This window comes from Dictyostelium discoideum, assembly GCF_000004695.1.
Source record: "Dictyostelium discoideum AX4 chromosome 5 chromosome, whole genome shotgun sequence".
Taxonomy (NCBI): domain Eukaryota; phylum Evosea; class Eumycetozoa; order Dictyosteliales; family Dictyosteliaceae; genus Dictyostelium; species Dictyostelium discoideum.
In genome coordinates, this window is record NC_007091.3 from 399,983 (window position 1) to 427,482 (window position 27,500).

The following is a 27,500-nucleotide window of genomic DNA, read 5'->3' on the forward strand; positions in this document are numbered from 1 at the left end:
TTCATTTTTTTGATTTTAATATTTATATCAAAAAAATAAAAATAAAAATAAATTAAATTAATAATAATAATAAAAAAAAAAAATGTATAGAATTTTTTTGTTTAGATAAATTTTTTTATTTTTTTATTTTTTTATTAATTAATAACAAAAAAAATTAAAAAATAAATTAAAAAATAAAAATCGAAAAATAATAAAAATGATTCGTCACTTTTTTTATTTTTTTATTTTTAATTTTTTTATTTTTTTTTTTTATAGGTAGGAAAAAAAAAATAAATTAAAAATATAAGTTTTCATATAATAATTAAAATATCTTTTCTTCAAATGAATCACCATCTTCACTTAAAAGTTTTTTATTTTATTTTTTATTTTATTTTTAATTTTTTTTTTATTTTATTTTTAATTTTTTTTTTTTAATTTTTTTTTTTTTTTTTGAACATGACCACTTTTTTTTTTTTTTTTTTTTTTTTTTTTTTTTTTTCCAAAAAATTTTTCCATTATAAAAAAAAAAAAAAAAAATTTAATTAATATTTAATTATTTAAAAAAAGGGAATTTTTAAGGCCATTAGTTTTTTAAGAATTATTGGTTGAAATTGTATTCTGTACTTTTTTTATGTTACCAGTTTCAATGCACCTAAGAAAGAATGTTTACAATAAATTAGATAAATTATTTGGTGGTCAAAATGCAAAGATCTTTTTAAAGGTATTGGCATTGTTAGTGATCATTGTATTTTGTGATTCAATTGTAAATTCATATAATATCAACAAGAAATTACATACACCAGAATTGACCGGAGCTAAATTTGACAGACAAAATGAATATACCCGTATGTTTAGATATCAAAGAAATTCATACATTTGTGGTTTCTGTCTCTATTTATTCTTTTTAATCTATCGTTCACAAGGTATCATTAGTCAATTATCAAATGTAGAAGCCTCAAAAACTGCCATTGAAAAGCAAACTAAAAATAATTTAAATACCGTCGAAACTCTCTTATCGGAAAATGAAAAATTAAAAACTGAAATTAAAGACCTTAAAAAGATGGAAAAAGAACATAAAGCTATGAAATCTCAAGCTGAAAATACAACCAAAGAATATCTTAAACTCCAAGAAGAATATAATCAACTTTTAGGTAAAAAACCAAAAACTCAAAAGAAAGATGATTAATCATCTTAAAAATAATAATAATAATAATTAATTCATTATTATTATTATTATTATCATTATCATCATCAGATTTAAATTTATAAAAAAAAATAAATAAAAAAAAAAAAAACTTATTATTATTTTTTTACTATTATTTTTTTTTTTCTTCCTTATTATTTTAATAAACTTATTAATAATAGATATAAATTATATATATATTCTAAAGATTTAATTTTTTTTATCTATTTCTAAAATCTAATAATTAAATCAATTAAAAAAAAAAAAAAAGATAAAAATCCAGTTAATAAAAATCATATTTTTTAATTGAAATTTCAAAGAAAGTTATTAAAAAAAAAAACAAAATGTTTTTTGTTGCCAATTTTTTTTTTTTTGGGTGATAATGGGTTAGTTTGGGTGTTTTAAAATTTTTAAAAATAAAATGCGGGACATCTGATGTATTTGAAAAAAAAAATAAAAAAAAAAAAAAAATGAAATTTCGAAAATCTTAATTTAAATTTTTCCTTTTTCTAAAATATATATTTTTTTTTATTATTTTTTTTTTTTTGGCATAAGAAAAATAATTTTTTTTTTTTTTTCTTAACAAAATACGATTAAATCTTAAGATTAAATATAAATATGGAACTATCAAAAAAAGTTATAAAAAGTCAAAAAGATTTGGGGCTATATAATTGCGAATTGGGCCGAAGAATGGATAATCTCGATGTACAAAACGAAATATATATCAATATGAAATTATCTTATTCAAGACTTGAAGAGGATACTGAAATTGCAAAAAATCAGTTCAAAAATCTCAAATATCAATTAAAAGAAAATTTGAAGAATTAAGAAACCAAGAAGAATATATTAATGATCAAGAAAAAGATGTCCAAAGATTATCATTTTTAATAAATAAACAATCAGTATTCTTAAAAACACTAATTAATTTGGAGAAAGCAAATCAAATGATATTATTAAATAAAATTGAATTTGATACAATTAATCATGAGAATAATATTTCAAGTAAATACCTTTATTTTATTATTTTTATTATTTTTATTATTATTATTATTACAAATTTTAACTTTTTTTTTTTTTTTTTTTTTTTTTATAGAACTTTTTGAAATTGGTGGATTTAATTGGGAAATTTTTGAAAAAGTTTTTTCTCCAAAGTATGACAATGAAGAATGTAATATTGAAAATGGTATATTCAATTTAATTTCCAAGATCCAACACGTCATGAATTTTATGTTTTCATAAAGAGAATTTTATTGGACACAATAAAGTTATGTGATTACCAAAATGAAGTAAGGGTTAATCTCAAAAGAAGAGAAGGCTTGACACCATATTACTTTGAAATAGCAGATAACTCTAATACCATATTAGGTTTTGTCGAAACTTGTTTCAATGCCACTGATGAACCAAGTAAAGCTGCTGGCCATTGCTATGATTTTGCTCTTCAAAAAATTAATACTACAGGCGATGTTTCCAAAAAAGAACAATTCATAATTTGTATGTCAACTAAAGATGCAAGAGTTTTCTTCACTAAAGATTCAAAAGAATTAGCTGCTGATAAAGAAGAGTCTCTATACACATCCACACCCTCTGAAACAACTTCCACCAACGATATTAGAGTATTGTTTTCATCAGATGTAATAAGCTATGATAGTCCAAATGATCTTTTCGCTTTACTTTGCACCGCCATAATTAAAATGAATATCTGTAAACACCATTCTGTAAAAGCTAGACTTTCATCTGATAATTCACCACCAATCACTAAAAAAAACAGCACAGACTATCACAACTACAACTACAACTACTACAACTACAAATACTGTAACAACCTCTTCAAAAAATGATTCAGAAAATTCAAACAAAAAAAGCAAAAGGAATGAAGAAACAGCTCCAGTTGTTACACCAGCACAAAGAAGAAGAGTTTCTGTATTAATTAATCAAGAAGATATTTAAACTAATTTTCAAACTTTAAACCACAATTAAAATAAATAATAAATAAAATAAAAATAAATAAATAAATAAAAATAAAAAGTTATTAAATAAAAAATAAAAAAAGAAAACCTTTAATAAAATAATTATTTATTTATTTTTTATACGATTTTAAATTTTAAAATTTGATTTTTAAAATAAAAAAATCGTACCTATTAATATGTTTTTATTTATTTATCTTGATCTAAATTTGCACCATTTTTAATATTATTTGAACTATTATTAATACAGATATTATTATTGTTATTATTACTACTACTACCAAGATTACTATTTGTACTATTATTAATTGATGGTGATGAGGATAATGGTATTTCAATTACAATTTCATTTAATGAAATTGCATTATTATCTAAACTTGATGATAAATTTTTATTTTTTGAATGTGATTTTTGTGATGCATTAATACTACCCAATGATACAGAACTATTAATTTCACCACTACCACCTGAAGATGAGCTATTGCTTCTATTTAATTTTATAATATGTTTGTCAATTAAATCTAAAATTGGGTCTAAAAATCTTGTATCATTATTAATTACAAATGCAATTAAATCACAAATTATAACTAAGAATACTAAATGAAATTCATAAGGTAATATAAAATGATACTTTGCTTTATCAACAATATTTAATAAACTAAATAATCCAATTGTTAATGATACAATTAAATATTTTAATAATAACCTAATTGTTTTCTATACATTTATAAATATATTTAAAAATTAATAATAAATTATTTTAATTTTTTTTTTTTTTTTTTTTTTTAATTTATTATTATTAATAAAATATACAAACAAATTTATGAGTTGAATCAATTTTTCTTGTATTATTTAATAACATTACAATTGAAGTAATTAAAATAATTGATAATAATAATGATAATGCATTTGGTACATAAAATGCTAATAAATAAATTGATTCTGTAACTTTAAATGAGAAAACTCTATTTAACGCAATTATATTTAATAATGCAATTATACCTAATGGACTTGTGAATCCAACATAAAGAATTAAAGTTTTCTTATTAAAAATTTTACCATTCATTCTTACATCTGTACTAATACCAATCCTAAATAATAAATTAAATTAAAAAAAAGTTAAAAATAATAACAATAATAAAAAAATAAAAAAATTAATAATAATAATTACCAATAATTTAAAAATAATGATAAAATTGAAAAAATTAAAAGAGGAATAAAGAAATTTAATAAAATGAAAATACCAACTAAACCTTTAATTAAACTTAATGGTGGCCCATCATTTACAACTAATTGTGATGTTATAAAAAATGATGTTGAGACCACTACATTAATGAAAATAAAAATATTATTAATAAATTAATTTAGATTTTTAAAATAAACATTTTTGAAAATTTTTTGAAAAAAAACTTACAAATCATGAAACAGCTCATTACAATATGAATTGCTTCTCTTGCTTTTTTTACTTTTTTTCTATTAAAAAAGAGATTATATGTTGTTCTCCATAATATTAATGCTGAACTAAATGTTGATATAAATCCCCATCCCAATAAATAACTTTCTCCTGGTAAAATACCACCTGATCCTATAATTGGCATTTATATTTTTTATAATTTAATTTAATAAATTTTTTATTGATATTTATAGGGGGATAAATAATATTGCTATATTTTTTTGATTTCATTCATACAAATAAAAATAAAAAAAATTAAAAAAAAAAAAAAAAAAAAAAAAAAAAAAAAAAAATTATAAATAATAATAAAAAAAATAAATAAATAAAAATAAATTAAAAATAAATAATTAAAATTATTAAAAGGAGTGGTTATTTCTTTAATCACATTAAAAAAACCACACCAACAACAAAAAAATAAATAAAAAAAAAAAATATATATTTAAAAATATTAAAAAATTAAAAATTAATCAAATAATTCACACTATTTTTTTCAAATTCCATAACCATTTTTTTTTTTTTTTTTTTTTTTTTATATTAATTTTTAATTTTTTTTTATTTTTAATTTTAGTTTTCCTAATTTTTTTTTTTAATTTGAAGGACAAACCAAATTTGAACAATTTCCAGGAATAATTAAATTCATTCTTTGACCGAAATTTTCAAGAGCGGCATAGTTTCTATGTGATTGGCCAGCACTAATTTGATAGGTTTCTAATGGATTACAACTTGCAAAACAAATTTCACTACCACTTGTAAATGATTGAACATTATGAATGAATGAATCTGGTAAAGTGGTTTGACCTTGTGAAATGTTATAAACATAACGGTCACCTTGGAAATCCCAACTTGAAAAAATGTAAACTTGACCACTTGGAGCACCAACACAATTTGGACTACCAGCATAACAACCAATGGAACAAGACATTAAAACCAAAACTGTTGAAACTAATAAAACTAATGTATTTCTGATATTCATTTTTTTTTTTTTTTTTTTGACTTTATAAATTTTTTTTTTTTTTTAAATTTTTATTTAATTATAATATTATTTAGTGGAATTTTAATATTTGAATTTTTGAATGGAATGAGGATAAAAATAATTTTTTAGTTCTATTTATAGTTTTTTTTAATAATTTATAAAATCAAAAAATCACTTTACAGATTACTATTAGATTTACCATTTTAAAATTAAAAAATATTTAATATCCAACTTTAGAAAAAAAAAAAAATTAAAAAATTAATAAAAAGGTTTAATTAACAATATTAATGTTTAAAAACTGACAACATTGAACATGATCATGTCATTCGGTTAATAACATTGAAAATTAAATAAATAAAAATAAAAAATAAAAAAAATAAAAAATAAAAAATAAAAAAAAAAAAAAAAAAATTAATAAAAATAAAAAAAAAATTGTAAACTTTAAAGATCTAATAAAAAAAAAATAAAAAAATGAATTGAATACTCATTAATTGAAAATAAATGATGTTGGTTCAAAATGTATTTATAAATTAAATTTAATATGTTATTGAATAAGGAAAAATTCAAAAAAAAAAAATTCCAAAAAAAAAAAAAAAAAAAAAAAAAAAAAAAAAATATTAGTTTATTAATAAAAAAAATTATATATTTACTGATTGCTTTTAGATTTATTAATAATTTAATTAATTATAATATCAAACTTGGGAAAAAAAACGATTTTAAAGGAAAAAAAAAAAAAATGAAATCAATAATTAATTAAAATAACTATAAAAGGTATAAAATAAAACAATCTTTATTTAAAAACCTACTTTGTATAATATCATTAGGTTATAAAATATTTAAACTAATTATTAAAAAAAAAAAAAAAAATAAAAAAAAACTATTAAAAAAAAAAAAATAATAATAAAAATAAAAATAATTTATTGTAAAAACTTTTCTTTTATTGAGAATAAAATGATTGAAATTCTTAATTATTGTTGAATTTTTTAAGTTGTAAAATAAATTTTATTTAAAAAGGGTTTTGTTGCTTTTTTTTTTTTTTTTTTTTTTTTTGTATAAATTCTAATGTCGTTTTAAAGTTTTTTTAATTTTTTTTTTTTTAATTTTTTATTTTTTTTTTTTTAAAATGAAAAAAGCAAGTAAAATTATAATTGGTATATTAGGTGTATCAACAGTGACAGCAGGAGTTATAAATTATAAATTAGGAGAAAAAGTTAAATCATTAGAAGTAGAGATATCAGAGAAAAAAGATCAAAATAAACAAATTGAAATTAAACATCAAGATCTTGGTAAAGAATTATCAAGAGTAATTGATGATAAAGTAAGCATCGAGAATAGAACCAAAGATATTGAAAGAACCAATCAATATTTAATTGAACTATTTAATGGATTCAATGGGATTACCTACGAGCAATTGAGTCTAATACCATCGAATATTCACGGATCGGCATTCCCCCACAATCAACTGCACTATAAGTTAATAGGGGAATTGGGACTCCCAAGCTCGCAGAATCTATGGTTCTACGAAACCTATATTTCCTCATTGAATTTCGAGAGAAAGGTGCCCAATTGGGTATGTCAGCGTATTGAAATCCAAGATTTTAAAGAGAAAATAGCGGATCGTAAGCATTGCAATTTCAACAATAACACCATCCAAGTGCCTCACCATTTCAAACAAGAAAATAAAGATTACTGGGGCAGTGGGTGGAGCAAAGGTCATATGGTACCCGCTGGCGATAATATAAAAAGTCAAGAATCAATGTGTCAAACCTTTCTATTGAATTCAAATATTGTACCACAAGATTTAAATAATAATCAAAACTTTTGGTATAGGTTAGAATCATTTTGTAAGAATCAATTAATCAATCGTTTTAAATCTGTAACGATCATCAGTGGTCCAATCTATCATCATCCAAATTTAATTGAACAATTGGATGAAGATCAATTAAAATCACGTCCAAAATATTCTAAACAAACTCAAAAGAAATTTGTAAAATATGAAGTAATTGGTGACAGAAATGTAGCAGTACCAAATTATTTATTTAAAATTATTTTAGTTGAACCAAAAGATGATAATAATAATAATAAACAACAACAACCATATTTAGTTAGTAGTTTTTTAATACCAAATGAACCAATTTCATCAGATGCAGTTTTAACAGATTATCAAGTACCATTACATGAGATTGAAGTTAAAACTGGTTTACAATTCTTTAAGAAATTAAATCCAAAAACTGATATTCAATCATTATGTGATTCTGATCCAATCAATTGTATGATGATGACTGAAAAAGATTTATTACCACGTTTAATTGGTTTTTGTAGATCAACAAAAGATATCAATGATTTAAAAAATGAATATAAACATATTAATTGGGGTGATAGTTTAACAAATTTATTAAATTCAAAATCATTAGAAATAAATCAAATTGAAGAATTAAAAAATCAAGAAAGATTATTAAAAAAACAACAAGAAGAACAATCAAAAAATTAAAAAAAAATATCTTGAAACTAACAAGATATTTATTAAATAAATTTTATATATTATTAAATTACTCTACGCTACAGTATTTTTTTTTTTTTTTTTTTTTTTTTTTTTTTTTAACAACATGAACTTTGATTTGACTTTTTTTCTGTTAAACTTATTAATTGTTCTGGTGGTATTTCATTTGATTGTGGTTGATTTTCACATTGATTTGAAATGTGTTTAAAAACTTGTTCTATATTTATATTATCTTTTGCAGAGGTATCAAAGTAAGTTAGATTGCCACCAATGTTATCTTTACACCATTGAATAGCGGCTTTCTCTGTAACTACTCTATTTGGATCATCGATTTTATTTCCTAAAATAATGAATGGAAATAAGATTGGATCTCGAATTTCTGTTTTTTCAATGAAATCATCTCTCCAAAGTTTTAAATCGTAAAGTGTCTTCTCATTGGTTACATCAAATACCAATATACAATAATCTGCTCCTCTGTAATATGATATCTCTAAACTTCTGAATCTCTCTTGACCACTTGTGTCCCATAATTGAAGTGTAACCATATTTTCACTAACCATAACGAAATCAACTCCAATCGTTGGTTTCAATGTAACAAATCTTTTATCGACATATCTTCTTAATATACTAGTTTTACCAACACTAAATTAAATAAATTATAAAAAAAAAAAAATAGTTAATAGCTTGTTGTTGTTGTTGTTGTTGTTTTTTTAAAATTTTTTACATACCTTTTCTCACCTATAATGACAACTTTAATAATTTTCCTTCCTTTTGTCATGTTATGTGTTTTAAAAAATTGTAATAAATTTTTTTTTTTTTTTTTTTTTTTTTTTTTTTTTTTTCTTTTTTTTTTCTTTTTTTTTTTGTTTATGTAAAAAATATAAGTACATATAAAACAAAAAAATCTATAGAAAATTTTAAAAAAAAAAAATAAAAAAATGAAAAAAAAATAAATGAAAATAAAAATTATTAAAAAATAAAAATTCACGATGTATTAAACATTTTATAAAATTGAGTTGTGCTGGTTTGGTAAAAATCTCAAATTTTTAATTAGATAAATATAGTAAAATTAAAATTCAATAAATTAAATTTTAGTTTTATTTTTATTTTTTTCTATAGTTTTATTTTATTTTTATTTTTATTTATTTGGTTTCATTTTCATGTTTATTTTTTATTTTTAATTTCCTTTATAATTTTTTATTTTTTTGAAAAAAGAAGAAAATAAAGAACATTTTTTTTTTTTTTTTTTTTTTTTTTTTGTTTTTTTTTTTTAAATATTGAACAATTAGTGTTTATTAAGGAATTAAAACTATATAATTAAAATTAAAATTCATAAAAAACTATAATTATATAATTTTGAAAATTATTAAAAAGCAAAAAATTTAAAATAAAATCTTTAATAAGATCCTAGCAATTTTTTAAAGACCCAAAGGTCCTTAACTATTAAATTATAAAAAATTAAACTGCCAAGTTATTGTATTATTTTGGGTTTCATCTCTATTTAGAGAGTTGAACTAGCGATCTTATTTAAAAGATAGGGAAAATTTTATGCGTATGCTGGGAATCGAACCCAGTTCGCATCCGTGGCAGGGATGCATCATACCACTAGACCACATACGCTTTTTGGTGAATATTTTTCTAAATAATAGCTTTTTATATGGTAAAATATCTCTTAAAGCTTCTCCAAAGATCCACAACTCCCCCTGCATCTGGTGTAACGAATAGGAAACCTCAGAACATATCTTCTTTAAATGCAAACCACACACTAAAGAAACTCAAGAGTGCATCAACTTCATTCAAGAAAAATCTGGAGGATCCAGAATCAATTGGGGAATAGAAATCTTCAACAGACCAGACATTCCATTAACAGCCAACGTTATTCCATTCAAAAAAAAAATTTAAATGGTAAACAAAAAAAATTAAACTATAATTAAAAACAAAACAAATAATAAAATCCAAATACATCCCAAAATTAAAAAAAAAAAATAAAAAATAAAAAAAAATTAAAAAAAGAAACAAAATTAACGATTGAAAATTTTACTTAATTTAAATATTGTAATAAAAAGCCAGATATTTTATTAAAATAAGCATAAAATTGGTTAAAATTAAAAAATAATTTAAAATTAAATTATTTTTAATTATATAATTACAACCCACCAAAACCAAAACTAAATTTTAATATCATATTATATTTATTTTTTCCAGTTTTTATAAAAACTTGATGAATTCCCCCAAACCAGGATGACTGTTTAAAAAAAAAAAAAAAAAAAAAAAAAAAAAAATTGTAAACATTAATACAGCCATAGCCCAGTGATTTGTGCAAGCTTTGTCAGTCAACTGGATATTAATAATAAAAAAAAAAAAAATAAAAAAAAAAAATAAAAAAAAATAAAAAAAAAAAAATAAAAAAAATAAGAGTGGCGGAGGGAATCTTCACAAAAATCTAGTGTCGGAATTGATTTCTTCTCAAATAAATGAAAAAAAAAAAAATAAGAAAAGTAAGATAACTATTCAAAAAAAAAAAAATAATAAAAAAAAAATTAAAATATTGGAAAAAAAAAAAAAAAAAAAAAAAAAAAAAAAAAAAAGAAAAAAAAAAGATATTATTAAAACGACTGAACGCAATACATAAATACAGCAAATTACAACTTTTAATTATTTAAATAATTATAAAAAAATAAAATAAAAAAAAAAAAAAATAAAAAAAATAAAAAAAATAAAAAAAATAAAAAAAATAAAAAAAATAAAAAAAAAAAAAAAAAAAAAAAAAAATTTTAGAAAGAAATCAAACTGCTCACATTAAAAATTTTATAAAATTTTATAATTTTTGTGCAGTTTCGAGGTAAATTTCATATGATCAAAAAAATTAAAAAAAACAAAAAAAACAAAAAATAAATAAATAAAAAAAAAAAAATTAAATTTTTTTAAATTTACCGAGGTACAATCAATTTTAAACCAGAAATTTCACAAAAAATAAAATTAAAAAAAAAAAAAAAAAAAAAAAAACCCAGGAGTTTTTTTTTTTTTTTTTTTTTTTTTTTTTAAAACCCCGGTTTACCAAAGTTTTGGTTTGGACCGCGGTAAACTTTCCCTATTGGGGGAAAACCCCACACCACCCATTCACACCACATATTAAAAAATTTAAAAATAAAAAAATAAAAAAATAAAAAAAAATAAAAAAAAATTATCTTCTCTTACAACTGTTACTTGTTTTTTTAATTTTTATAATAATAACAAAAAAAATTTTTTAAAAAAAAAAAAAAAATTTAATTTAAAAAAATTAAAATTTCAATACCACCACCTTGCACCATTCACACAAACAGAGTAAATTTCAAAATTTATCACCATATTATTAAATTTTATTAAACAGAAATAATAAATTTTTATATAAAAAAAATATATAAAAAATAAATATAATTATAATAAAAAATAAATAAAATTATTATTTTATTTATTACAAATACAATAATTAGATTTTAGTAGTTTATCATTTAAATATGTATAATTTTTTTTTTTTTGTATAAATTGTTTTTATAATAAAGCATATTTTTTTATTTTCAAAAAAAATAATATATGTATAAAAAAAAAAAAAAAAAAAAAAACTTTTATATTTTTCATTATTATAATTAATTTTTTTTTTTTTTTTTTTTTTAAATTAAATACACTTGTATACATAATAACTAGAATTTTCCTACCAATATTTTTTATTTCTTTTTCGGTATCACATTGTATTTATCTCTGCAATTTTTTTTTTTTTTTTTTTTTTACTAATCCATTACCAATAATTAATTTTTTTTTTTTTTTAATTATCTTTTTTTTTGTTTTTATTTTTTTTATTTTTATTTATTTTTTTTATTTTTTTTTATTTTTTTATTTTTTTATTTTCCAAACGACACTTTTCCTTCGTTTTATTAACTTTTTTTATTTTTTATTTTTTTTTCATTTTCATTTTTTTAAAAAAAAAAAACTTAATTTAATTTCTAGAATAAAAAACAAAACCTTAAAATATACAACTGTTGAAAATTATAATTTACAAAAACAAATAAATTAAACAAATTAAATAAAAAAACAAACAAACAAATCAAATCAAATCAAATCAAATTAATAATGAACGCAATTGATAATCAAAATTCAGAATCATTTTTAATAGATGAATCAACATTAGATAGCCCATTAAATAGATTAGTTGAAAATCTTACAGAAGAATTTAAAAATGTACAACCAGAAGGATTCACAGGTAATGGTCAAGTTATTGTCAGCCTATTAACAGAATATATAAATAATCATAATGATTGGAAAGAATATGTTTTCTATTGTCCATACTCTTATAGTAGAAATTTAATTGCCAAAAATGATATGTTTGAATTAATGGTAATTTGTTGGAGAAGAGGTCAACCATCACCAGTTCATAATCATGAAGTATGTAAATTATTAATTAATATTTTATTATTTTATATATATATATATATATATATTAATTTTTTTATTATTTTTATTTATTTTTATTTTTTTTTATTTATAAGGATCAAAGATGTTGGATGGGTTGTGTTAAAGGTCAATTAGAAGAAACATATTATGTATTTAGTGATACAAAGAGTACAAAAGGTGAAGGATTATTAGAACAATCATATACACATCCAATTGATAATGGTTCAGTTGGTTATATTACAGATGAGATAGCATTTCATAGAATGCAATCGATTACAGATGAAACAATATCAATTCATTTATATTCTAAACCAATTACTGAATGTAATATTTATTGTCCAGATAAAGGTACAATCACTAGAAAGAAATTAGGTTATTTCACTCAATATAAAAAGAAAGTTTTAAATTTACCAACTGCTTCTTGTGGAAGTGTACAACCATTATCATCAACACCAATCCCTCAATCAATTAATAATACCACTTCAAATAATAGTACAACTGTTTCTGAATGTTTAAATTCAAATTCAAATTCAACAACTACAAATTTATCATCATCTTCTTCAAGTGTTTCTTTAATATAATTCAAAAAAAAAAAAAAAAAAAAAAAAAAAAAAAAAAAAAAAAAAAAAAAAAAAAAAAAAAAAAAAAAAAAAAAAANCCACCACTGTAAATTTTCATTAATCATTTTTTTTTTTTCATCATAACAAATATCTACAACTGGGGTTATCATCTTCATTGATTATTATAACCATAAAATAAAATAAAAAATAAAAAAAATAAATATAAATATAAATTTTATTTTATTATTTCTTTTTTTTTTTGTTTTGAAAAAACTATTATTATTATTATTGTTAAAATTTATTTTTATATTTATTTATTAATTTTATTTTTAATTTTTAATTTGAAATAAATCTAAAAGTTTTGATTTCAAATGGATTAATTTTAATTGTATCATTAAATTTATAAGATTTTGAAGATTGATTAACTTCTTCAAGACCATTACATTCAATGATTGATTTGAATGGAATTGGAAGGATTGAAGATGTAAAGTTAAAAGTAGTGGCACCACCAAAAGATTCATAAACACGCACAACAAAAGAGGTGCCATCTTCAGCTTTTTTAATTGTATCAACAATGATGGCTTCTTTATTTGTTGAGATAAAAGTTTTATCGATATGAGTTGTAGAAGCTAAAGAGAATGGTGTTTCACTGATATAAAAGTTATTATTTAATGAATAGCCTTCTTTAATGACGGAGGCAGATTGAAGTGAACCACGATGTGGATAAATTGAGTAGGTGAATTTATGAGAACCCATATCACAAGTATCATCGGGTGATTTTGGTGATCTTAGTAATGATAAACCAATACGACCACCTAATGTTGAGTAACCATATTTACAATCGTTCAATAATGCCATACCAAAATCATATTCACTAAGATCGGCCCATTTATGTCCGACAACTTCAAATCTTGCGAAATCCCAACTTGTGTTATAATGAGTTGGACGTTCGATATGACCAAATTGAATTTCATAATTTGCATTCTTTGCTCTAATATTGGTATCGAAATCGACTCTCAATAGTTTATGAGCTTCATTCCAATTGACATTGGTTTCGAAATCAACACGAGCACTATTGAAATGAACGATGATGGTTTGGTTAACTGAGCCATTACCACTTGGCAATCCTTTTGAATCATAGTGAACTTGAACCACACAACGAAGTGGACCATTTTCAATGATTTTACAAGTTCCCTCCAATATTGACAATGGTTTCTCCAATGAGAAAATCTCTTGATCCCAAGCATCCCAAAATAGACAAGTATCATCGAAAATTATTAATCTATTACCCAATGAACCATCTTGTTTAATCACTTCTCTATTTGCTGATTTTTCAATTAAACTTTTAATTCTACCATTGGAACCAATAACAATTGAAATGAATTGATTATCAATTAAAATATCACCACTAGCATCATTCTTTTCAATTGCAGTACAAGGATAACCTGGTTTTCTATTGATAGTTCTATTATCACCACTTGTTGAGATATTAATTGCAGAGAAACCATTTGGTGGTAAACTTACAGTACCCAATGGTAAACCATTATAAGATGTTTGAATTGCATTGATATATTGAGCTTGAATATCTTTATTTGATTTTGGAATTTCAATTACTCTACTAATTTCAAAATCATTTGCATTGAATGCTAATACAAATTCAGAATTTTTTGTACATTCAGTAGTAGAGGTGGTGGTGGTGCTGGTGGTAGTGGAAGTAGTTGGTAAATTATCGATTTTCAATAGAGTACCAGTTATATGATTCATAGATTGTGTGATAATATTTTTACATTCAACTAAAACTTGTTGATGAATTTTTAAGATATCTTCATAGCAAACTTGAATTGATGAACCTGGTAATGCATCATGGAATTGACAAAGTAAAACTTGTTGCCAAAGTTTTGAGAGATTTGGTGATTTAAAACCTTCTACGAATAATTCACAATAGGAAGTTAACATTTCAGTGGCATGCAATTCAATTTCACATAATCTATTACCTCTTTTTGTAGTGGCTTGTGATGTATAGGTACCACGGTGTAATTCAAAATAAAGTTCACCAACCCATTTATTTAATTTTGAACGATGTGGTTCCAATTGTTTGAAGAATTGAGCTGGTGTTGAAAATTCAATTTTTGGTATACCAGCAGTATCTTTTAGTATGGTTAAACGTTCAATCATTGGAATGGTTGGACCACCACCACCGTCACCATTGCCATAGAGTAACATTGATTCATTGCAACGGTCGATATCCTTATTGTTGCTACTTGACATTACAATTTCCTTTACATCGGCTTGTGAATTATAAGTATCAGCAGGTGGGAAATGAGTTAACACACTTGATCCGTCAATTCCTTCCCAAATGAATGTACTATGTGGGAATTTATTTAAATTATTCCAAGACAATTTTTGAGTGATAAAATTTTCAATACCCATATGACGAATAACTTGTGGCAATTGAGCAGAGTAACCAAATGTATCTGGTAAAAAGAATTCTGTGCATTTTTTACCAAATTCCTTTTCAAAGAATCTTTGGCCGTATAGGAACTGACGGATGAATGATTCACCAGATGGGAGATTACCATCCATTTCGACCCATGTACCACCGGTGGGGATGAATTGGCCAGTGACTACTTTCTCTTTGATTCTTTCATAAAGTTCTGGATAGTTCTCTTTGGTCCATTGGTAAGCTTGTGCTTGAGATTGGGTGAATTTAAATTGTGGGTAGTAATCCATGTAGAGGATTTGTGTGGAGAATGATCTTGCACATTTCTCTTTGGTCTTTTCAAAACTCCATAACCAGCATAAATCAATATGGCAATGTCCAACTGCCCATACTCTAGTTTGTGATTCTGAATTATGTTGTGAAAAAAACTCTTTCTTTGCCAATTCAATACATTTTGAAAATGTTCTTGAATCATTTACATTACATTGGTTAATGATATCATTGGCCACCCAAATTGCTTGTTTCTTTCTTAATGATTCCTTTGGGAAATTCTTACCAACATCATATAACATTTGAAGATACATATACAATTCATTGGCTTCTTTATTCTTTACTCTAATCTCTGCTTTAGTCAATTCAAATGTTCTATCTGGATCACATGGATTAATTAATCCATCCTTACCAACTCCAAACATACCATTACATGAAATTTCAATATAAAATTCAAAATGTTCTCCACCTTTTGAATTTTCAATTAATTTATATTCTTCTCTTAAATCTTGCCATGTTCCACCAATTAAACCTTTTAAAAAAAAAAAAAAAAAAATTAATATAAGTTTTTGGGAAAAAAAATAAAAAAAAAATTAATTTACCTTGAATTGCAATACCATTCATCCAAATTAAACCTTCACAAGATGAATTCCAAATGAAATGAATAGTTTTATCTTTCCAATCAGTTGGTACGTCAATTGTAACTTTAAACCAATAATTTGTCCATGATGGTCCAAATGATTCTCCAATCTTTGTATCTTTATATTCAAGTTGAATTGCATCTTTAAATTTAAAAAAAATAATAAATAATAAATAATAAATAATAAATAATAAATAATAAATAATAATAAATAATAATAATAATAATAATAATAATAATAATAATAATAATAATAATAATAATAATAATAATAATAATAATAATAAAATATAAATATTTTTTTTTTTTTTTTTTTTTTTTTTTTTTTTTTTTTTTTTATTTACATAAATTTAAAAAAAAAAAATATAATAAAAAAAACATACCTTTATAAGAAATTCCTTCAACTTTTGGAGATACTTTAACTTTTACAGCTTCTGATGATTTTAAAGAAATTAATTTTCCATAAAGGTTTTCTCTTACGAAATAGGTATCACTAAGAAATTTTTCAATTCTTTCAATTGTAACATCTTGATGTTTTAACATTACATTACCAGATGTCATTTTTGTTTATTATTGTTTTTATTTTACTAAAATAGAAAAATAAAAAAATAAATAAATATTATTATTATAAATTTTATTAAAATAGAAAAATAAAAATAAAAAATAAAAATAATAAACAATAGATTTATAAAAATAAAAAAAAAAAAAATAAAAATATTGAACCAAAAAAAAAAAAAAAAAAAAAACAATGTGTGTTGTTTTTTTTTTTCAATTATTAATTTCAAGAAAAAAAAAAAAAGAAAAAAAAAATTAAAAAAATTAATTTTAAAAAATCTTTGGTGATCATCAAAAATTATGTTGACCCTTTGTTTTCTCCATTTTTCAAAAAAAGAAAAATGAAAAAATGAAAAAAAAATAAATAAATAAAATAATAACAATAATAATAATAATAGATAATAAAGTTTAAATAATAATTGGTATAAACAAATATTTATATATTTATTTATTTATTTCATTTTTTTATTTTTTTTATTTCATTTTAATTCTTTGTTGAAATTGAAATTAAAATTAAAATTAAAATTTAAAATTTTATAATTCCATTAAAAGACCTACCTAAATAAAATAAAAAAAATAAAATAAAAAAAATAAAAAATAGTAAATTCCCCCAAATTTTAAAATCAAATTAATATATATTTAATCTAATCTCATGATTTTTATTTTCTATTTTTATTTTTAATTATATAATTATTTAATTAACCAAATTTAGTGATAAAAAAAAAAAAACAAAACTAATTTGCCATAAAAAAAATAAAAAATAATAAAACAAAGTAAAAAAAAAAAAAAAAAAAAAAAAAAAAAAAAAAAACTAAAAACGAAAAAAAAAAAAATTAAAAATAAAAAAAAAAAAATTAAAATTAATTTTTTTTTTTTTTATCAATTCTTTCGTTTTTTTCCAAACAATTCTCCAAAACTAAACTATAGTGTTTGTGTGTGTATATACAAATAAAATCATAAAAAAATATCAAAATATCAAAATAAATAAATAAATAAACACACTATAATATTATTGTATATATATATATAAAATAAAATGACAGAAGTTATTGAAACCAAAGAAGTTGAGAATATTATCTCTGAACAATCATTAAAAACAGAATCAGTTAAAGTTAGTAATAAAAGATCAAGAGATGATGAAGAAATGAAAGATTCAGAGGGTGGTGTTAAAAAAACATCTTTCCCACAAATTAGTGTTGAAGATACTGTAAATTATCAATTTATAATTATCATTTATTTTTTTTTATTTTTTTTATTTTTTTATTTTTTTTAAATCAACCAATCACCATCATAAATATATAACTAATATTAATATTAACATATATAAAATTGAATTATTATAGGAAGAAGAACAAATTAGAAAAGTTACTATACCATTTAATAGAATTGCACCATTAAAAGCCAACTGGCAACAAATTTATGAACCAATCGTTACACATCTTAAATTACAAATTAGAATGAATACAAAAACAAGAAAAGTTGAATTAAAAACCTCAAAATCTACTAAAGAAACATCTGCCCTTCAAAAAGCAGCTGATTTTGTACATGCTTTTTCTCTTGGTTTTGAAGTTAATGTATGGGAATAAAAAAATAAAAAAAAAAAAAAAAAAAAAAAAAAAAATCATCATCATTTATTTAGGAATTTAAATACTAATCCATCATTCATTTTCATTCATTCATTATTATAGGATGCAGTAGCAATATTAAGATTAGACGATTTATATATAGATTCATTTGATGTTGAAGATGTTAAAATATTAAAAGGAGATAATTTATCTCGTGCTATTGGTCGTGTAGCTGGTAAAGATGGTAAAACTAAATTCACAATTGAAAATGTTACAAAAACTAGAATAGTTTTAGCTGATAAGTATGTACTATAATGAAACTAAGTTTCACTTGAATTATTTATTGTTTTAGACATTAATATGAATCACAATATTAATATAAAACCATTATCATCATCATCATCATCATCATCATCATCATCATCATCATTATTATTATTATTATTGTTATTATTATTATAGACGTATTCATATTTTAGGATCATATTCCAACATTAGAGTTGCAAAAGATGCAATTTGTGACTTAATTATTGGTTCACCACCAGGTAAAGTTTACGCAAAATTAAGAACAGTTTCAAGTAGAATTGCAGAACGTTTCTAAATTGCAAGAAAAAAAAATAAAAAAAAAAAGAACAAAAAAAAATTAAAAAATAAAAAAAAGAAAAAAAATTTTAAAAAAAAAAAAAAGATTTCTGTATGTTTTATTATTATTATTATTTAATTACTATTTCTAAGGTTGAATTGTTATTACTTTTTGGATTTGGTTCTGAATGATAATGTAATCTAATTTTTAATATCTCTTAAATTGGCAGCTTCAACTTTTTTTGCGATTGCTTTTGCAATAGTTTCATCGAAATGGATATCTTTTAATTTTAAATATTCAATTGTTACGCCATATTTATTTAGAGCTTCTTTTAATTCATCATGGATTTGATTTGAGATTTTATCGCGGTTATGTAAAACTTGATCCAAGGTATTGTGAGATAATATTTCACAAACTTTAATTTGTGCCATTTCATTAACAAGTAATATACAATCATTGGCTTTGGTAACTGCTAATTTCGGGTCATGGATTCTGAAAACTACAAGTGCATCAACTGTTAAATTAATATTATCCTTGGAAATGATCTTTTGTTTGTCTAATGTATATGTGAAAGTTCTAATATCAACAATATCACATTTTTGAATGAATGGAATAACTATATGAAATCCTGCTTCTTTCACTGTATGAAATTTTCCAAAATTAAATACAACACCACGTTCATATTGATTTAAAATTTTAAAAAATCCTCTCTTATTAAATCTTTGAGTTTGTTTTGTAAATTTAATTGCTGTTGTTGATAATTTTTTAATTGAATTCATTATATTTATTTTAATTTACAATTATTTAAATTTGTTATTGTTTTTTTTTTTTTTTTTTTTTTTTTTTTTTTTAGTTTTATTTTGAATAAAAAAAAAAAAAAGATATTTATGGAAAATGAAAATTTAGGTTTTTTGAGAAATGGCATTTTAGGTTGGAATTACAACCTTAAAAGTGAAAAAATTATTTAAAAATAAATTAAAAATCGAGTTTCATAATCTTTGAAAAAAAAAAAAAAAAACAAAAAAAAAAACAAAAAGCAGATTAAAACACACAATTATTACTTTTTTTTTTTTTTTTTTTTTTTATTATTATTAAAAGAACATAAATTTAATTTTATTTTTTTAACTTTGTTATAAAAAAAAAAAAAAAAAAATAGTTTATTAATTTAATTAATAAAATTTTAAAAATAAAACTATTATTTTTATTATTAATAGTTTATGGAATTGTAATTTTTGATTCATCAATATGATGACTATGAATTTGTTGTTTAGAATCTGAAACTCTCATCATTCTTGGTTTAAGGAAAGAATATTCTAGTGATACATCAGTATCAATATCCAATTCATCAGCACAATGTAATGGCCAGAATGGGTCCCTTAAGAAAGCACGTGCCATCATAACAATATCACATTTATTGGTTTCTAAAATACTATCAGCTTCATTTGGTTTATTAATTAAACCAACGGCAGCAGTTTTTAAATTTGTATTTCTCTTTATTTGTTCTGCAAATTTAACTTGGTATAATGGACCACCTTGAATTTTTTGATCAATTGAATTACCACCAGATGAGCAGTCAAGAATATCCTGTATATAATTATTAAAATTATTATTATTATTAGAATATATATGTGATATAGTTAATTTATTGGAAAAACTTACAACACCAAGAGATTCAAGAATTTTAGCTAAACGAACAGTATCTTCTATATGCCAACCATCTTTCACCCATTCTTCACAAGATAATCTTACTGATAATGGTTTTGACATTGGCCAAACGGTACGGACAGCTTTAACAATATCAATTAAGAATTTAATACGACCATTAAAATCACCACCATATTGATCGGTACGTTTATTTGAAGTTGGTGAAAGGAATGATGAAATTAAATAACCATGAGCACCATGAATTTCAATCATATCGAAACCAATTTTTAAACATCTTTCAGCTGATTCCCTAAATTGATTAATAACAATATTGATATCATCTAATGTCATTTCTTTTGGCACTGTTGAACCTGGACCCCATGAAATATCAGATGGTCCAATTGGTAACCATCCATGTCCATTTGTATCATCAATTGGAATACTTTCATTTCTTTTTCCTAAAAATGGTGGATGAGTTGATGCTTTACGACCTGCATGAGCAATTTGAATTGATGTTTTCTATTTAAAATAATAAAAAAAAAAAATAAATAATTATTAGTTTTTAATTAATTAAATAAATAAAATAAAAAAAAAAAATAAAAAAAAAAAATATAAACATACACAATCAAATTGACGAATGAAATTAACAATTCTTTTTAATGGTTCCATTTGTTCATCTTTCCATAATCCTGCATCTGCATACGTAATTCTACCGATATCACTTACTGCAGTGGCCTCCATAACAATCATAGAGGCACCACCCCTTGCAAATGTACCATAATGCACTAAATGGTAATCACTCATAAATCCATCAATACTAAAATATTTAATATTATTTTTTATTTTTATTTTAAAAAAATAAAAAAATAATTATAGATTAATAAAAAGAAATTATTATTAAAAAAAAAAAAAAAAAAAAAAAAAAATTTAAAATTATACTTTACCTACTATATTGACACATTGGACTAACAACAATTCTATTTTTTAATGTTAAATCTTTAACTGTTAATGGAGTGAAAATTTTTGGAGTTGATTGTGTAAGTTCAACTGGTTTACCAGAACTTCCATAATGTTTTGGTAAAGCATATGGATAAATAAATTCTTTAATCATATGTTGTTGCATTTTTGTTATTATTATTATTTTTTACTAAATTCTATTTCCAAAATGAAAAATTATTTTTATACTTGGGCTTTTTAATAAAAAAAAAAAAAAAATAAAAAAAAAAAAAAAATTTAATATTATTTTTAGATTTTTAAAAATTTTCTAAAAATAGTAATTTTTTTTTATTTTTTATTTTTTATTTTTATTTTTTTATTTCTAATTCCAAAAAAATAATAAATCTTAAAAATTACAAAAAAAAAAAAAAATATAAAAAAAATAAAAAAAAATAAAAAAAAATATAAATAGTTTTATATTATATCTATTGTTTTTTTTTATTTTCTTTTATTTTTTTATTTATTTATTTTAAAAAATAGTATTATTACTTTTTTTATTTTATTTTATTTTATTTTAATTTGTAATTTTAATTTTAATTTATTTTTTTAATGATAATTTCTTTTCAATTTCTTTAATTACTGAGAGAGCACAATCAGTGATTCTACTACCAGGACCAAAGATTGCAACTACACCATGTTGATAAAGGAAATCATAATCTTGAGGTGGAATAACACCACCACAAATTACAGAGATATGAGAGGCATCCAATTTCTTTAATTCATCGATTAACTCTGGTACAAGTGTTTTATGACCAGCGGCTAAAGAGCTAACACCAACAACGTGGACATCACTTTCAACGGCACTTTTAGCGACTTCTTTAGCGGTGGAAAAGAGTGGAGATATATCGACATCGAAACCCAAATCAGAGAAGCCAGAAGCAACCACTTTAGCACCACGATCGTGGCCGTCTTGACCCATTTTGGCAACTAAAATTCTTGGTGGACGACCTTGTTCTTTTGTGAATTTTTTAACGGCATCAATGACGGCATCGATTTCATTAGTTTTGCCATAGGCTGATTTGTAAGCACCACTAGCCAAAGAATGAGTTGGAACATAACGACCATAAACAACCTCCAAAGCATCAGAGATTTCACCAACGGTACAACGAGCACGAGCAGCATTGATTGACAATTCCAAGAGATTACCTTTACCAGTTTTAGCGGCTTCGGTGAGGGCTTCAAGACATTTCTTTGCCTCTTCAGAGTTACGAGTTGCCTTGATTCTCTTGAGACGTTCGATTTGAGCCTCTTTAACTTTTTTATTATCGATTGAAAGAATATCTAATTTCTCCTCCTCTTTTAATTTATATTTATTTACACCAACGATAGTTTCGATGCCACTATCGATACGAGCTTGACGACTTGCAGCCGATTCTTCGATTCTACGTTTTGGTAAACCCTCGGTGACAGCTTTAGCCATACCACCCATTTTTTCAACTTCTTCAATGATCTCCAAAGCTATGTAATCACGAAAATACCCAAAAATATTACCAAACTTTGTCCATAAACCTAAAAAACAGATATTTTTTTTTTATCTATTTTTAAAAAAAGATATACCTTTTTTTTTTAATTAAAAAAAATGTTTAGAAAAAAAAAAAAAAAAAAATTAAAAACCGAGATAATTTCTGTGATTCTCGAAAAAAATAATAAAAATAATAATACAAAAAGAAACTTCATGGAAAAAAAAGAAAAAAGAAAAAAGAAAATCTAATATCCTACACACGACAGTTCATAATTATAGTGCAATTGCAAAATAAAAAAATCGGTTAGGGGTGGATAATTAAATAATCAAAAAAAAAAACAATTTTTAAAAAAAAAAATAAAAAAATTAAAAATTCGTGTGTGTAACTGACAACAAATCATTCTTAAAAAAAAAATAAAAAATAAAAAATATCATTGCATGTGAATATGATAACTAAAAAAAAAAAACTTCCTTAATTAAAAATAAAAAAAAAACTCAAAGTCATTTAATTAATAATCATCTCAAATATAAACAAAATTTTAGTACTAAAATTATTATTATTATTATTTTTATTATAATAATTATAATAATAAAAAAAAAAAAAAAAAAAATTTTCATATTATTTTATTTATATCTTTTATTTATTTTTATCTTTTTATTTTTATTATTAATTTTATAATTTATTTTCATTTCTTTTTTTTTTAGTTGATATATATTTTTTTATTATTCATTTATGTCTACGGCTCACAAAAAAAAAAATTAAAAATAAAAAAAAAAATTAAAAATTAAAAAAAAAAAAAAAAAAAAAAATTAAAATAATTTTTTTTTTTTAATTTTTTATTTTAATTATTGACTCTTCTACTTTCTCTTTTGTTACTAACAGATGAAGTTTCGTTTGAAAATCTTTTGGTAAAATCAGCATCAGATTGTAATTGATTAGCTCTTTTTTTACCCGTTTTGTTTTTGTTTGATTGAGTTGTGATTCCACCATTATTGGAAGTTGTTGCAGCTTCATGTGTTGATCTAACTTCGGTGGTAGAGTGCTCGATTGCTTTTTCAACTAGGTCATCTGTTGATTTTCTTTTGGTTATTTCGATATCCCTTTGCAATTTATTTTACTTGTCTCCGCCTCTCTAAATTCAACATTTACTTTGTACTTCAAATCATTTTTATCAATAGTAACTTCGTTAAATAATACACCAAATTCATCACTTTGATTGAATTCAACATCTTTAAATTCCAAAAAAGCGACATCTTCGGGTGGAAAAATAAAAAAATAAAAAAAAAAAATACTTTTTAATTTTTTTAATTTTTTTTTTATATTTTTTTTTTTAATTTTTTTTTTTTATTTTATTTTTTAAAGTTTCGAACAATTATATATAAAAAAAAAGTAAAAGATATCCCTTCGGTCAATTAAATAATAGTAATATTAATAATAATAATAATAATAATAATAATAATAATAATAACAATAATATAATAATAATAATAATAATAATAATAATAATAATAATAATAATAATAATAATAATAATAATAATAATAATAATAATAATAATAATAAATAACTTAAATATACAAAAAAAAAATAAAAAAATAAAAAAATAAAAAAAATAAAAAAAAAAAAATAGAATGAAATGAAATAAAATAAAATAAAAAAAAGAAATACAGAATTTCTTTAAAGAAACTTATTTCGAAATTGTTTAAACAATCATACAGTTTAAAATTAAATAAATTGTTTTAAACCACCACTTTTTTTGAACACATGAAAATAAATAAGAAATAAAAATAAAAAGATAAAAAAAGATTTTTTTTTTTTTTTTATTTTATAATTATTCTTGTCATCAGTATTGTTACTGTAATTAATCCCATGAGTTTTTTTTTATTATTTTTAATTCTTTTATATTTGAGATGATTATTAATTAAATGACTTTGAGTTTTTTTTTTATTTTTCTATGCCCAAAATTACCATATTAATTTCGGCAGCCATATTAATTTCAGCCTAAAATAGTTGGTCTGTGCATGCCAAAATTAATATGGCTGCTGAAATTAATGTGGTAATTCTAGCAGACATAAGTCCCATGCCAAAATTACCATATTAATTTCAGCAGCCATATTAATTTTGGCATGGGACAATTGATGAAAAAAAAAAAAAAAAAAACAGAACTTCAAAAATATTTAAATCAAAGCAAAAAATAAATAATAATAAAAAAAAAAATTTGTTATAAAAATATGATTAAATTTCAAAAAATAATGATAATAAAAAAAAAATTAAAGAGAAACTCATATATAAAACAGATTCAAATTATCGAATAAACTTTTTTTTAAATTAAAAATAAAAATAAACATAATCTTTTATTTGCTTAAAAAAATAATATAAAAAAAAAAAAAAAAATAATTATTAAATAAAAAAAAGAATGGTTTTTTAAATGTCTTTATTTTCACTTTTTTATTTTTTTTATTTTATTATTTATTTTATTTTATTTTATTTTATTATTTATTTTATTATTTAATTTATTATTTATTTTATTTCATTCCATTTCATTTCATTTTAATTTATTTTTATTTCTTTTTTTAAAATTTGATTCAAGTGAATTATCTTTGGAATGATTGAAGTCCTGTTTTTTTAAAAAAAAAAAAAAAAAAAAAAAAAAAAAAAATTAAAAAAAAAAAGAACTGAAAAATCAGATTTTTTTATTTATATTTTGTGAAACTGCAATTTTAAAATCTAAATTCGTTTTTTTTTTTTTTTTTTTTTTTTTTTTTTTTTTTTTTTGGTGCAGAAGCGATAAAAAAAAAAAATAAAAAAAAAATAATATCCCCATAACTTTTTTTTTTTTTTTTTTTTTTTTTTTTAGTAATTTTGGTTGAAATATTTAAAAAATTTTAGATATTTTTATTTTGGTTGGAAAAATAGAAAAAAAAAAAAATTATTTAAAACTCATTGTGCAACAACTATTTTAATCAAGATCCATCTCCCCAAATTATCGACAATTTCTTTTCTTTTCTTTTTTTATCGTAAATTTTTTTTTAAAAATAGCAACATATTTTTTATAAAAAAAAAAAAGAAAAAAAAAAAGAAAAATAAATACCAAACTTTTTCTTAATTCCCAAGGCTTTATTTTTGCCTAAATCATTTGTTTTATAATATTTGCAGGCCAGTCCAACTGACCAATGAAATTAAAATATTTTTTCTGAAAATATGATTAGATTTCTAAAAAAAAAAAAAATGTTTAAAAATTGTTTGTTCACTTTCAAAATAAAATCTTTTTCAACCACGTTTTTTATTTTATTTAATTTTTTTTTTATAAACAAAATTTTCTCCAATTCTCAAGAACAATGTGGTTGTGATTGGATATTTTCCACCCAAATGCATGATGGCTTTCTGAAAGTCTTGCATATTTATAAAAAACAGACAAAAATTTGGGTTAAAATTTGAGCAAATTAGAATTTCAAATAATAAAATAGAGCCAATAAAAAAATAGTATGGCGTCTATAGAAGCCCTCAAAATATGTGGACATACCAAAAAGGGAAATTTTTTACTATAGAAAATAATTAATTTTAATTTTTTGTAAAATTTTTTTGTATAAAAATAATTTTTTTTTTTTTTTTTTTTTTTCATTCCAAATTAAACTCAAGTATTTAAATAAATCAAATAAATCAAATAAATCAAATAAAAAATCAATTTAAAATGAATCAAGTAAATAAAAAAAATAAAAAAAAATTATTTTCCAAACATTTTTATTTTTTTTTAAAATACTAATCACAATAATATTTTTTTTTTTTCTTTTTTTTTTTTCTCTTTTTTAAATTATAGAACTATAGCACCAACACCACCATCAACAACAGCACTGAGGATCTCCACAACAATGACAATACTCACAACAATGAGAGTACCTACAATGAAGATGCCAACAACAACAACAACAACAACAACAACAACAACAACAACAACAACAACAACAACAACAACAACAACAACAACAACAACAACAACAACAACGACGACGACAATCAAAACAATAATTGCACAATGTGTCTTTCAGATAAAATGTGCTTTTCCTGTAAGATTATGAAAATTAGGCACGAAGCAGCTATCAAAATTTTTTATAATAGTTTAGGCTTAAGTCCGCCCCCTGCTGCCAATACTGGTTTTGCTAATGGTGGCACTGGCGTTGCCGATGACCATCCTGATGTTGAAAATTCCTCTGATATTTTTTAAACGAATCGGCTGGTGTTGATAATCAACCCTCTACTGCCAATGAATATGATGATGATGATAGTTTCGATGGTGAATCCTATGT

At 21.5% G+C, this 27,500-nt stretch overlaps 13 protein-coding genes and 1 non-coding gene across 14 annotated transcripts; 5 read left to right on the top strand and 9 right to left on the bottom strand.

Annotated features, from left to right (window-relative positions):
- Positions 1 to 577: 577 nt before the first annotated feature.
- On the top strand, positions 578 to 1,165 carry DDB_G0287543 (BCAP29/BCAP31 family protein; the record flags this gene model as incomplete). The annotated part of the gene is made up of 1 exon (XM_632089.2): positions 578 to 1,165. A coding segment is annotated over one exon (588 nt), but the record flags the coding sequence as incomplete, so codon positions are not given.
- A 615-nt stretch (positions 1,166 to 1,780) lies between these two features.
- Positions 1,781 to 3,109, top strand: DDB_G0287545 (hypothetical protein; the record flags this gene model as incomplete). Its single annotated transcript, XM_632090.1, has 5 exons — positions 1,781 to 1,944; positions 1,974 to 2,164; positions 2,256 to 2,345; positions 2,369 to 2,877; positions 2,936 to 3,109. The coding sequence occupies 5 exons, from the start codon at positions 1,781 to 1,783 to the stop codon at positions 3,107 to 3,109; spliced, it is 1,128 nt and encodes a 375-aa protein (XP_637182.1).
- A 206-nt stretch (positions 3,110 to 3,315) lies between these two features.
- Positions 3,316 to 4,724, bottom strand: DDB_G0287547 (hypothetical protein; the record flags this gene model as incomplete). The annotated part of the gene is made up of 4 exons (XM_632091.1): positions 3,316 to 3,843; positions 3,944 to 4,217; positions 4,298 to 4,451; positions 4,541 to 4,724. 4 exons carry the CDS (start codon positions 4,722 to 4,724, stop codon positions 3,316 to 3,318), a joined length of 1,140 nt encoding a protein of 379 aa, XP_637183.1.
- Positions 4,725 to 5,165: 441 nt separating this feature from the next.
- Positions 5,166 to 5,552, bottom strand: DDB_G0287549 (hypothetical protein; the record flags this gene model as incomplete). Its single annotated transcript, XM_632092.1, has 1 exon — positions 5,166 to 5,552. The coding sequence occupies one exon, from the start codon at positions 5,550 to 5,552 to the stop codon at positions 5,166 to 5,168; it is 387 nt and encodes a 128-aa protein (XP_637184.1).
- Positions 5,553 to 6,675: 1,123 nt separating this feature from the next.
- Positions 6,676 to 8,043, top strand: DDB_G0287551 (hypothetical protein; the record flags this gene model as incomplete). The annotated part of the gene is made up of 1 exon (XM_632093.1): positions 6,676 to 8,043. The coding sequence occupies one exon, from the start codon at positions 6,676 to 6,678 to the stop codon at positions 8,041 to 8,043; it is 1,368 nt and encodes a 455-aa protein (XP_637185.1).
- Positions 8,044 to 8,150: 107 nt separating this feature from the next.
- Positions 8,151 to 8,830, bottom strand: rab7B (Rab GTPase; the record flags this gene model as incomplete). The annotated part of the gene is made up of 2 exons (XM_632094.1): positions 8,151 to 8,694; positions 8,781 to 8,830. The coding sequence occupies 2 exons, from the start codon at positions 8,828 to 8,830 to the stop codon at positions 8,151 to 8,153; spliced, it is 594 nt and encodes a 197-aa protein (XP_637186.1).
- A 771-nt stretch (positions 8,831 to 9,601) lies between these two features.
- Positions 9,602 to 9,672, bottom strand: tRNA-Gly-GCC-13. The gene has a single exon. It is a non-coding gene; the product is annotated as a tRNA-Gly (tRNA).
- A 2,487-nt stretch (positions 9,673 to 12,159) lies between these two features.
- On the top strand, positions 12,160 to 13,061 carry DDB_G0287555 (cysteine dioxygenase; the record flags this gene model as incomplete). The annotated part of the gene is made up of 2 exons (XM_632095.1): positions 12,160 to 12,471; positions 12,576 to 13,061. 2 exons carry the CDS (start codon positions 12,160 to 12,162, stop codon positions 13,059 to 13,061), a joined length of 798 nt encoding a protein of 265 aa, XP_637187.1.
- A 315-nt stretch (positions 13,062 to 13,376) lies between these two features.
- Positions 13,377 to 16,951, bottom strand: manG (hypothetical protein; the record flags this gene model as incomplete). The annotated part of the gene is made up of 3 exons (XM_632096.1): positions 13,377 to 16,282; positions 16,353 to 16,532; positions 16,774 to 16,951. The coding sequence occupies 3 exons, from the start codon at positions 16,949 to 16,951 to the stop codon at positions 13,377 to 13,379; spliced, it is 3,264 nt and encodes a 1,087-aa protein (XP_637188.1).
- Positions 16,952 to 17,981: 1,030 nt separating this feature from the next.
- pno1 (RNA-binding protein PNO1) lies at positions 17,982 to 19,111 on the top strand (the record flags this gene model as incomplete). The annotated part of the gene is made up of 4 exons (XM_632097.1): positions 17,982 to 18,152; positions 18,289 to 18,519; positions 18,634 to 18,812; positions 18,973 to 19,111. 4 exons carry the CDS (start codon positions 17,982 to 17,984, stop codon positions 19,109 to 19,111), a joined length of 720 nt encoding a protein of 239 aa, XP_637189.1.
- Positions 19,112 to 19,293: 182 nt separating this feature from the next.
- Positions 19,294 to 19,872, bottom strand: DDB_G0287559 (hypothetical protein; the record flags this gene model as incomplete). Its single annotated transcript, XM_632098.1, has 1 exon — positions 19,294 to 19,872. The coding sequence occupies one exon, from the start codon at positions 19,870 to 19,872 to the stop codon at positions 19,294 to 19,296; it is 579 nt and encodes a 192-aa protein (XP_637190.1).
- Positions 19,873 to 20,308: 436 nt separating this feature from the next.
- DDB_G0287561 (NADH:flavin oxidoreductase/NADH oxidase domain-containing protein) lies at positions 20,309 to 21,860 on the bottom strand (the record flags this gene model as incomplete). The annotated part of the gene is made up of 4 exons (XM_632099.1): positions 20,309 to 20,677; positions 20,753 to 21,256; positions 21,359 to 21,554; positions 21,682 to 21,860. 4 exons carry the CDS (start codon positions 21,858 to 21,860, stop codon positions 20,309 to 20,311), a joined length of 1,248 nt encoding a protein of 415 aa, XP_637191.1.
- A 411-nt stretch (positions 21,861 to 22,271) lies between these two features.
- On the bottom strand, positions 22,272 to 23,162 carry DDB_G0287563 (hypothetical protein; the record flags this gene model as incomplete). Its single annotated transcript, XM_632100.1, has 1 exon — positions 22,272 to 23,162. The coding sequence occupies one exon, from the start codon at positions 23,160 to 23,162 to the stop codon at positions 22,272 to 22,274; it is 891 nt and encodes a 296-aa protein (XP_637192.1).
- Positions 23,163 to 24,037: 875 nt separating this feature from the next.
- On the bottom strand, positions 24,038 to 25,310 carry DDB_G0287579 (hypothetical protein; the record flags this gene model as incomplete). The annotated part of the gene is made up of 3 exons (XM_632101.1): positions 24,038 to 24,264; positions 24,315 to 24,425; positions 25,268 to 25,310. The coding sequence occupies 3 exons, from the start codon at positions 25,308 to 25,310 to the stop codon at positions 24,038 to 24,040; spliced, it is 381 nt and encodes a 126-aa protein (XP_637193.1).
- Between the last annotated feature and the right edge of the window lie 2,190 nt (positions 25,311 to 27,500).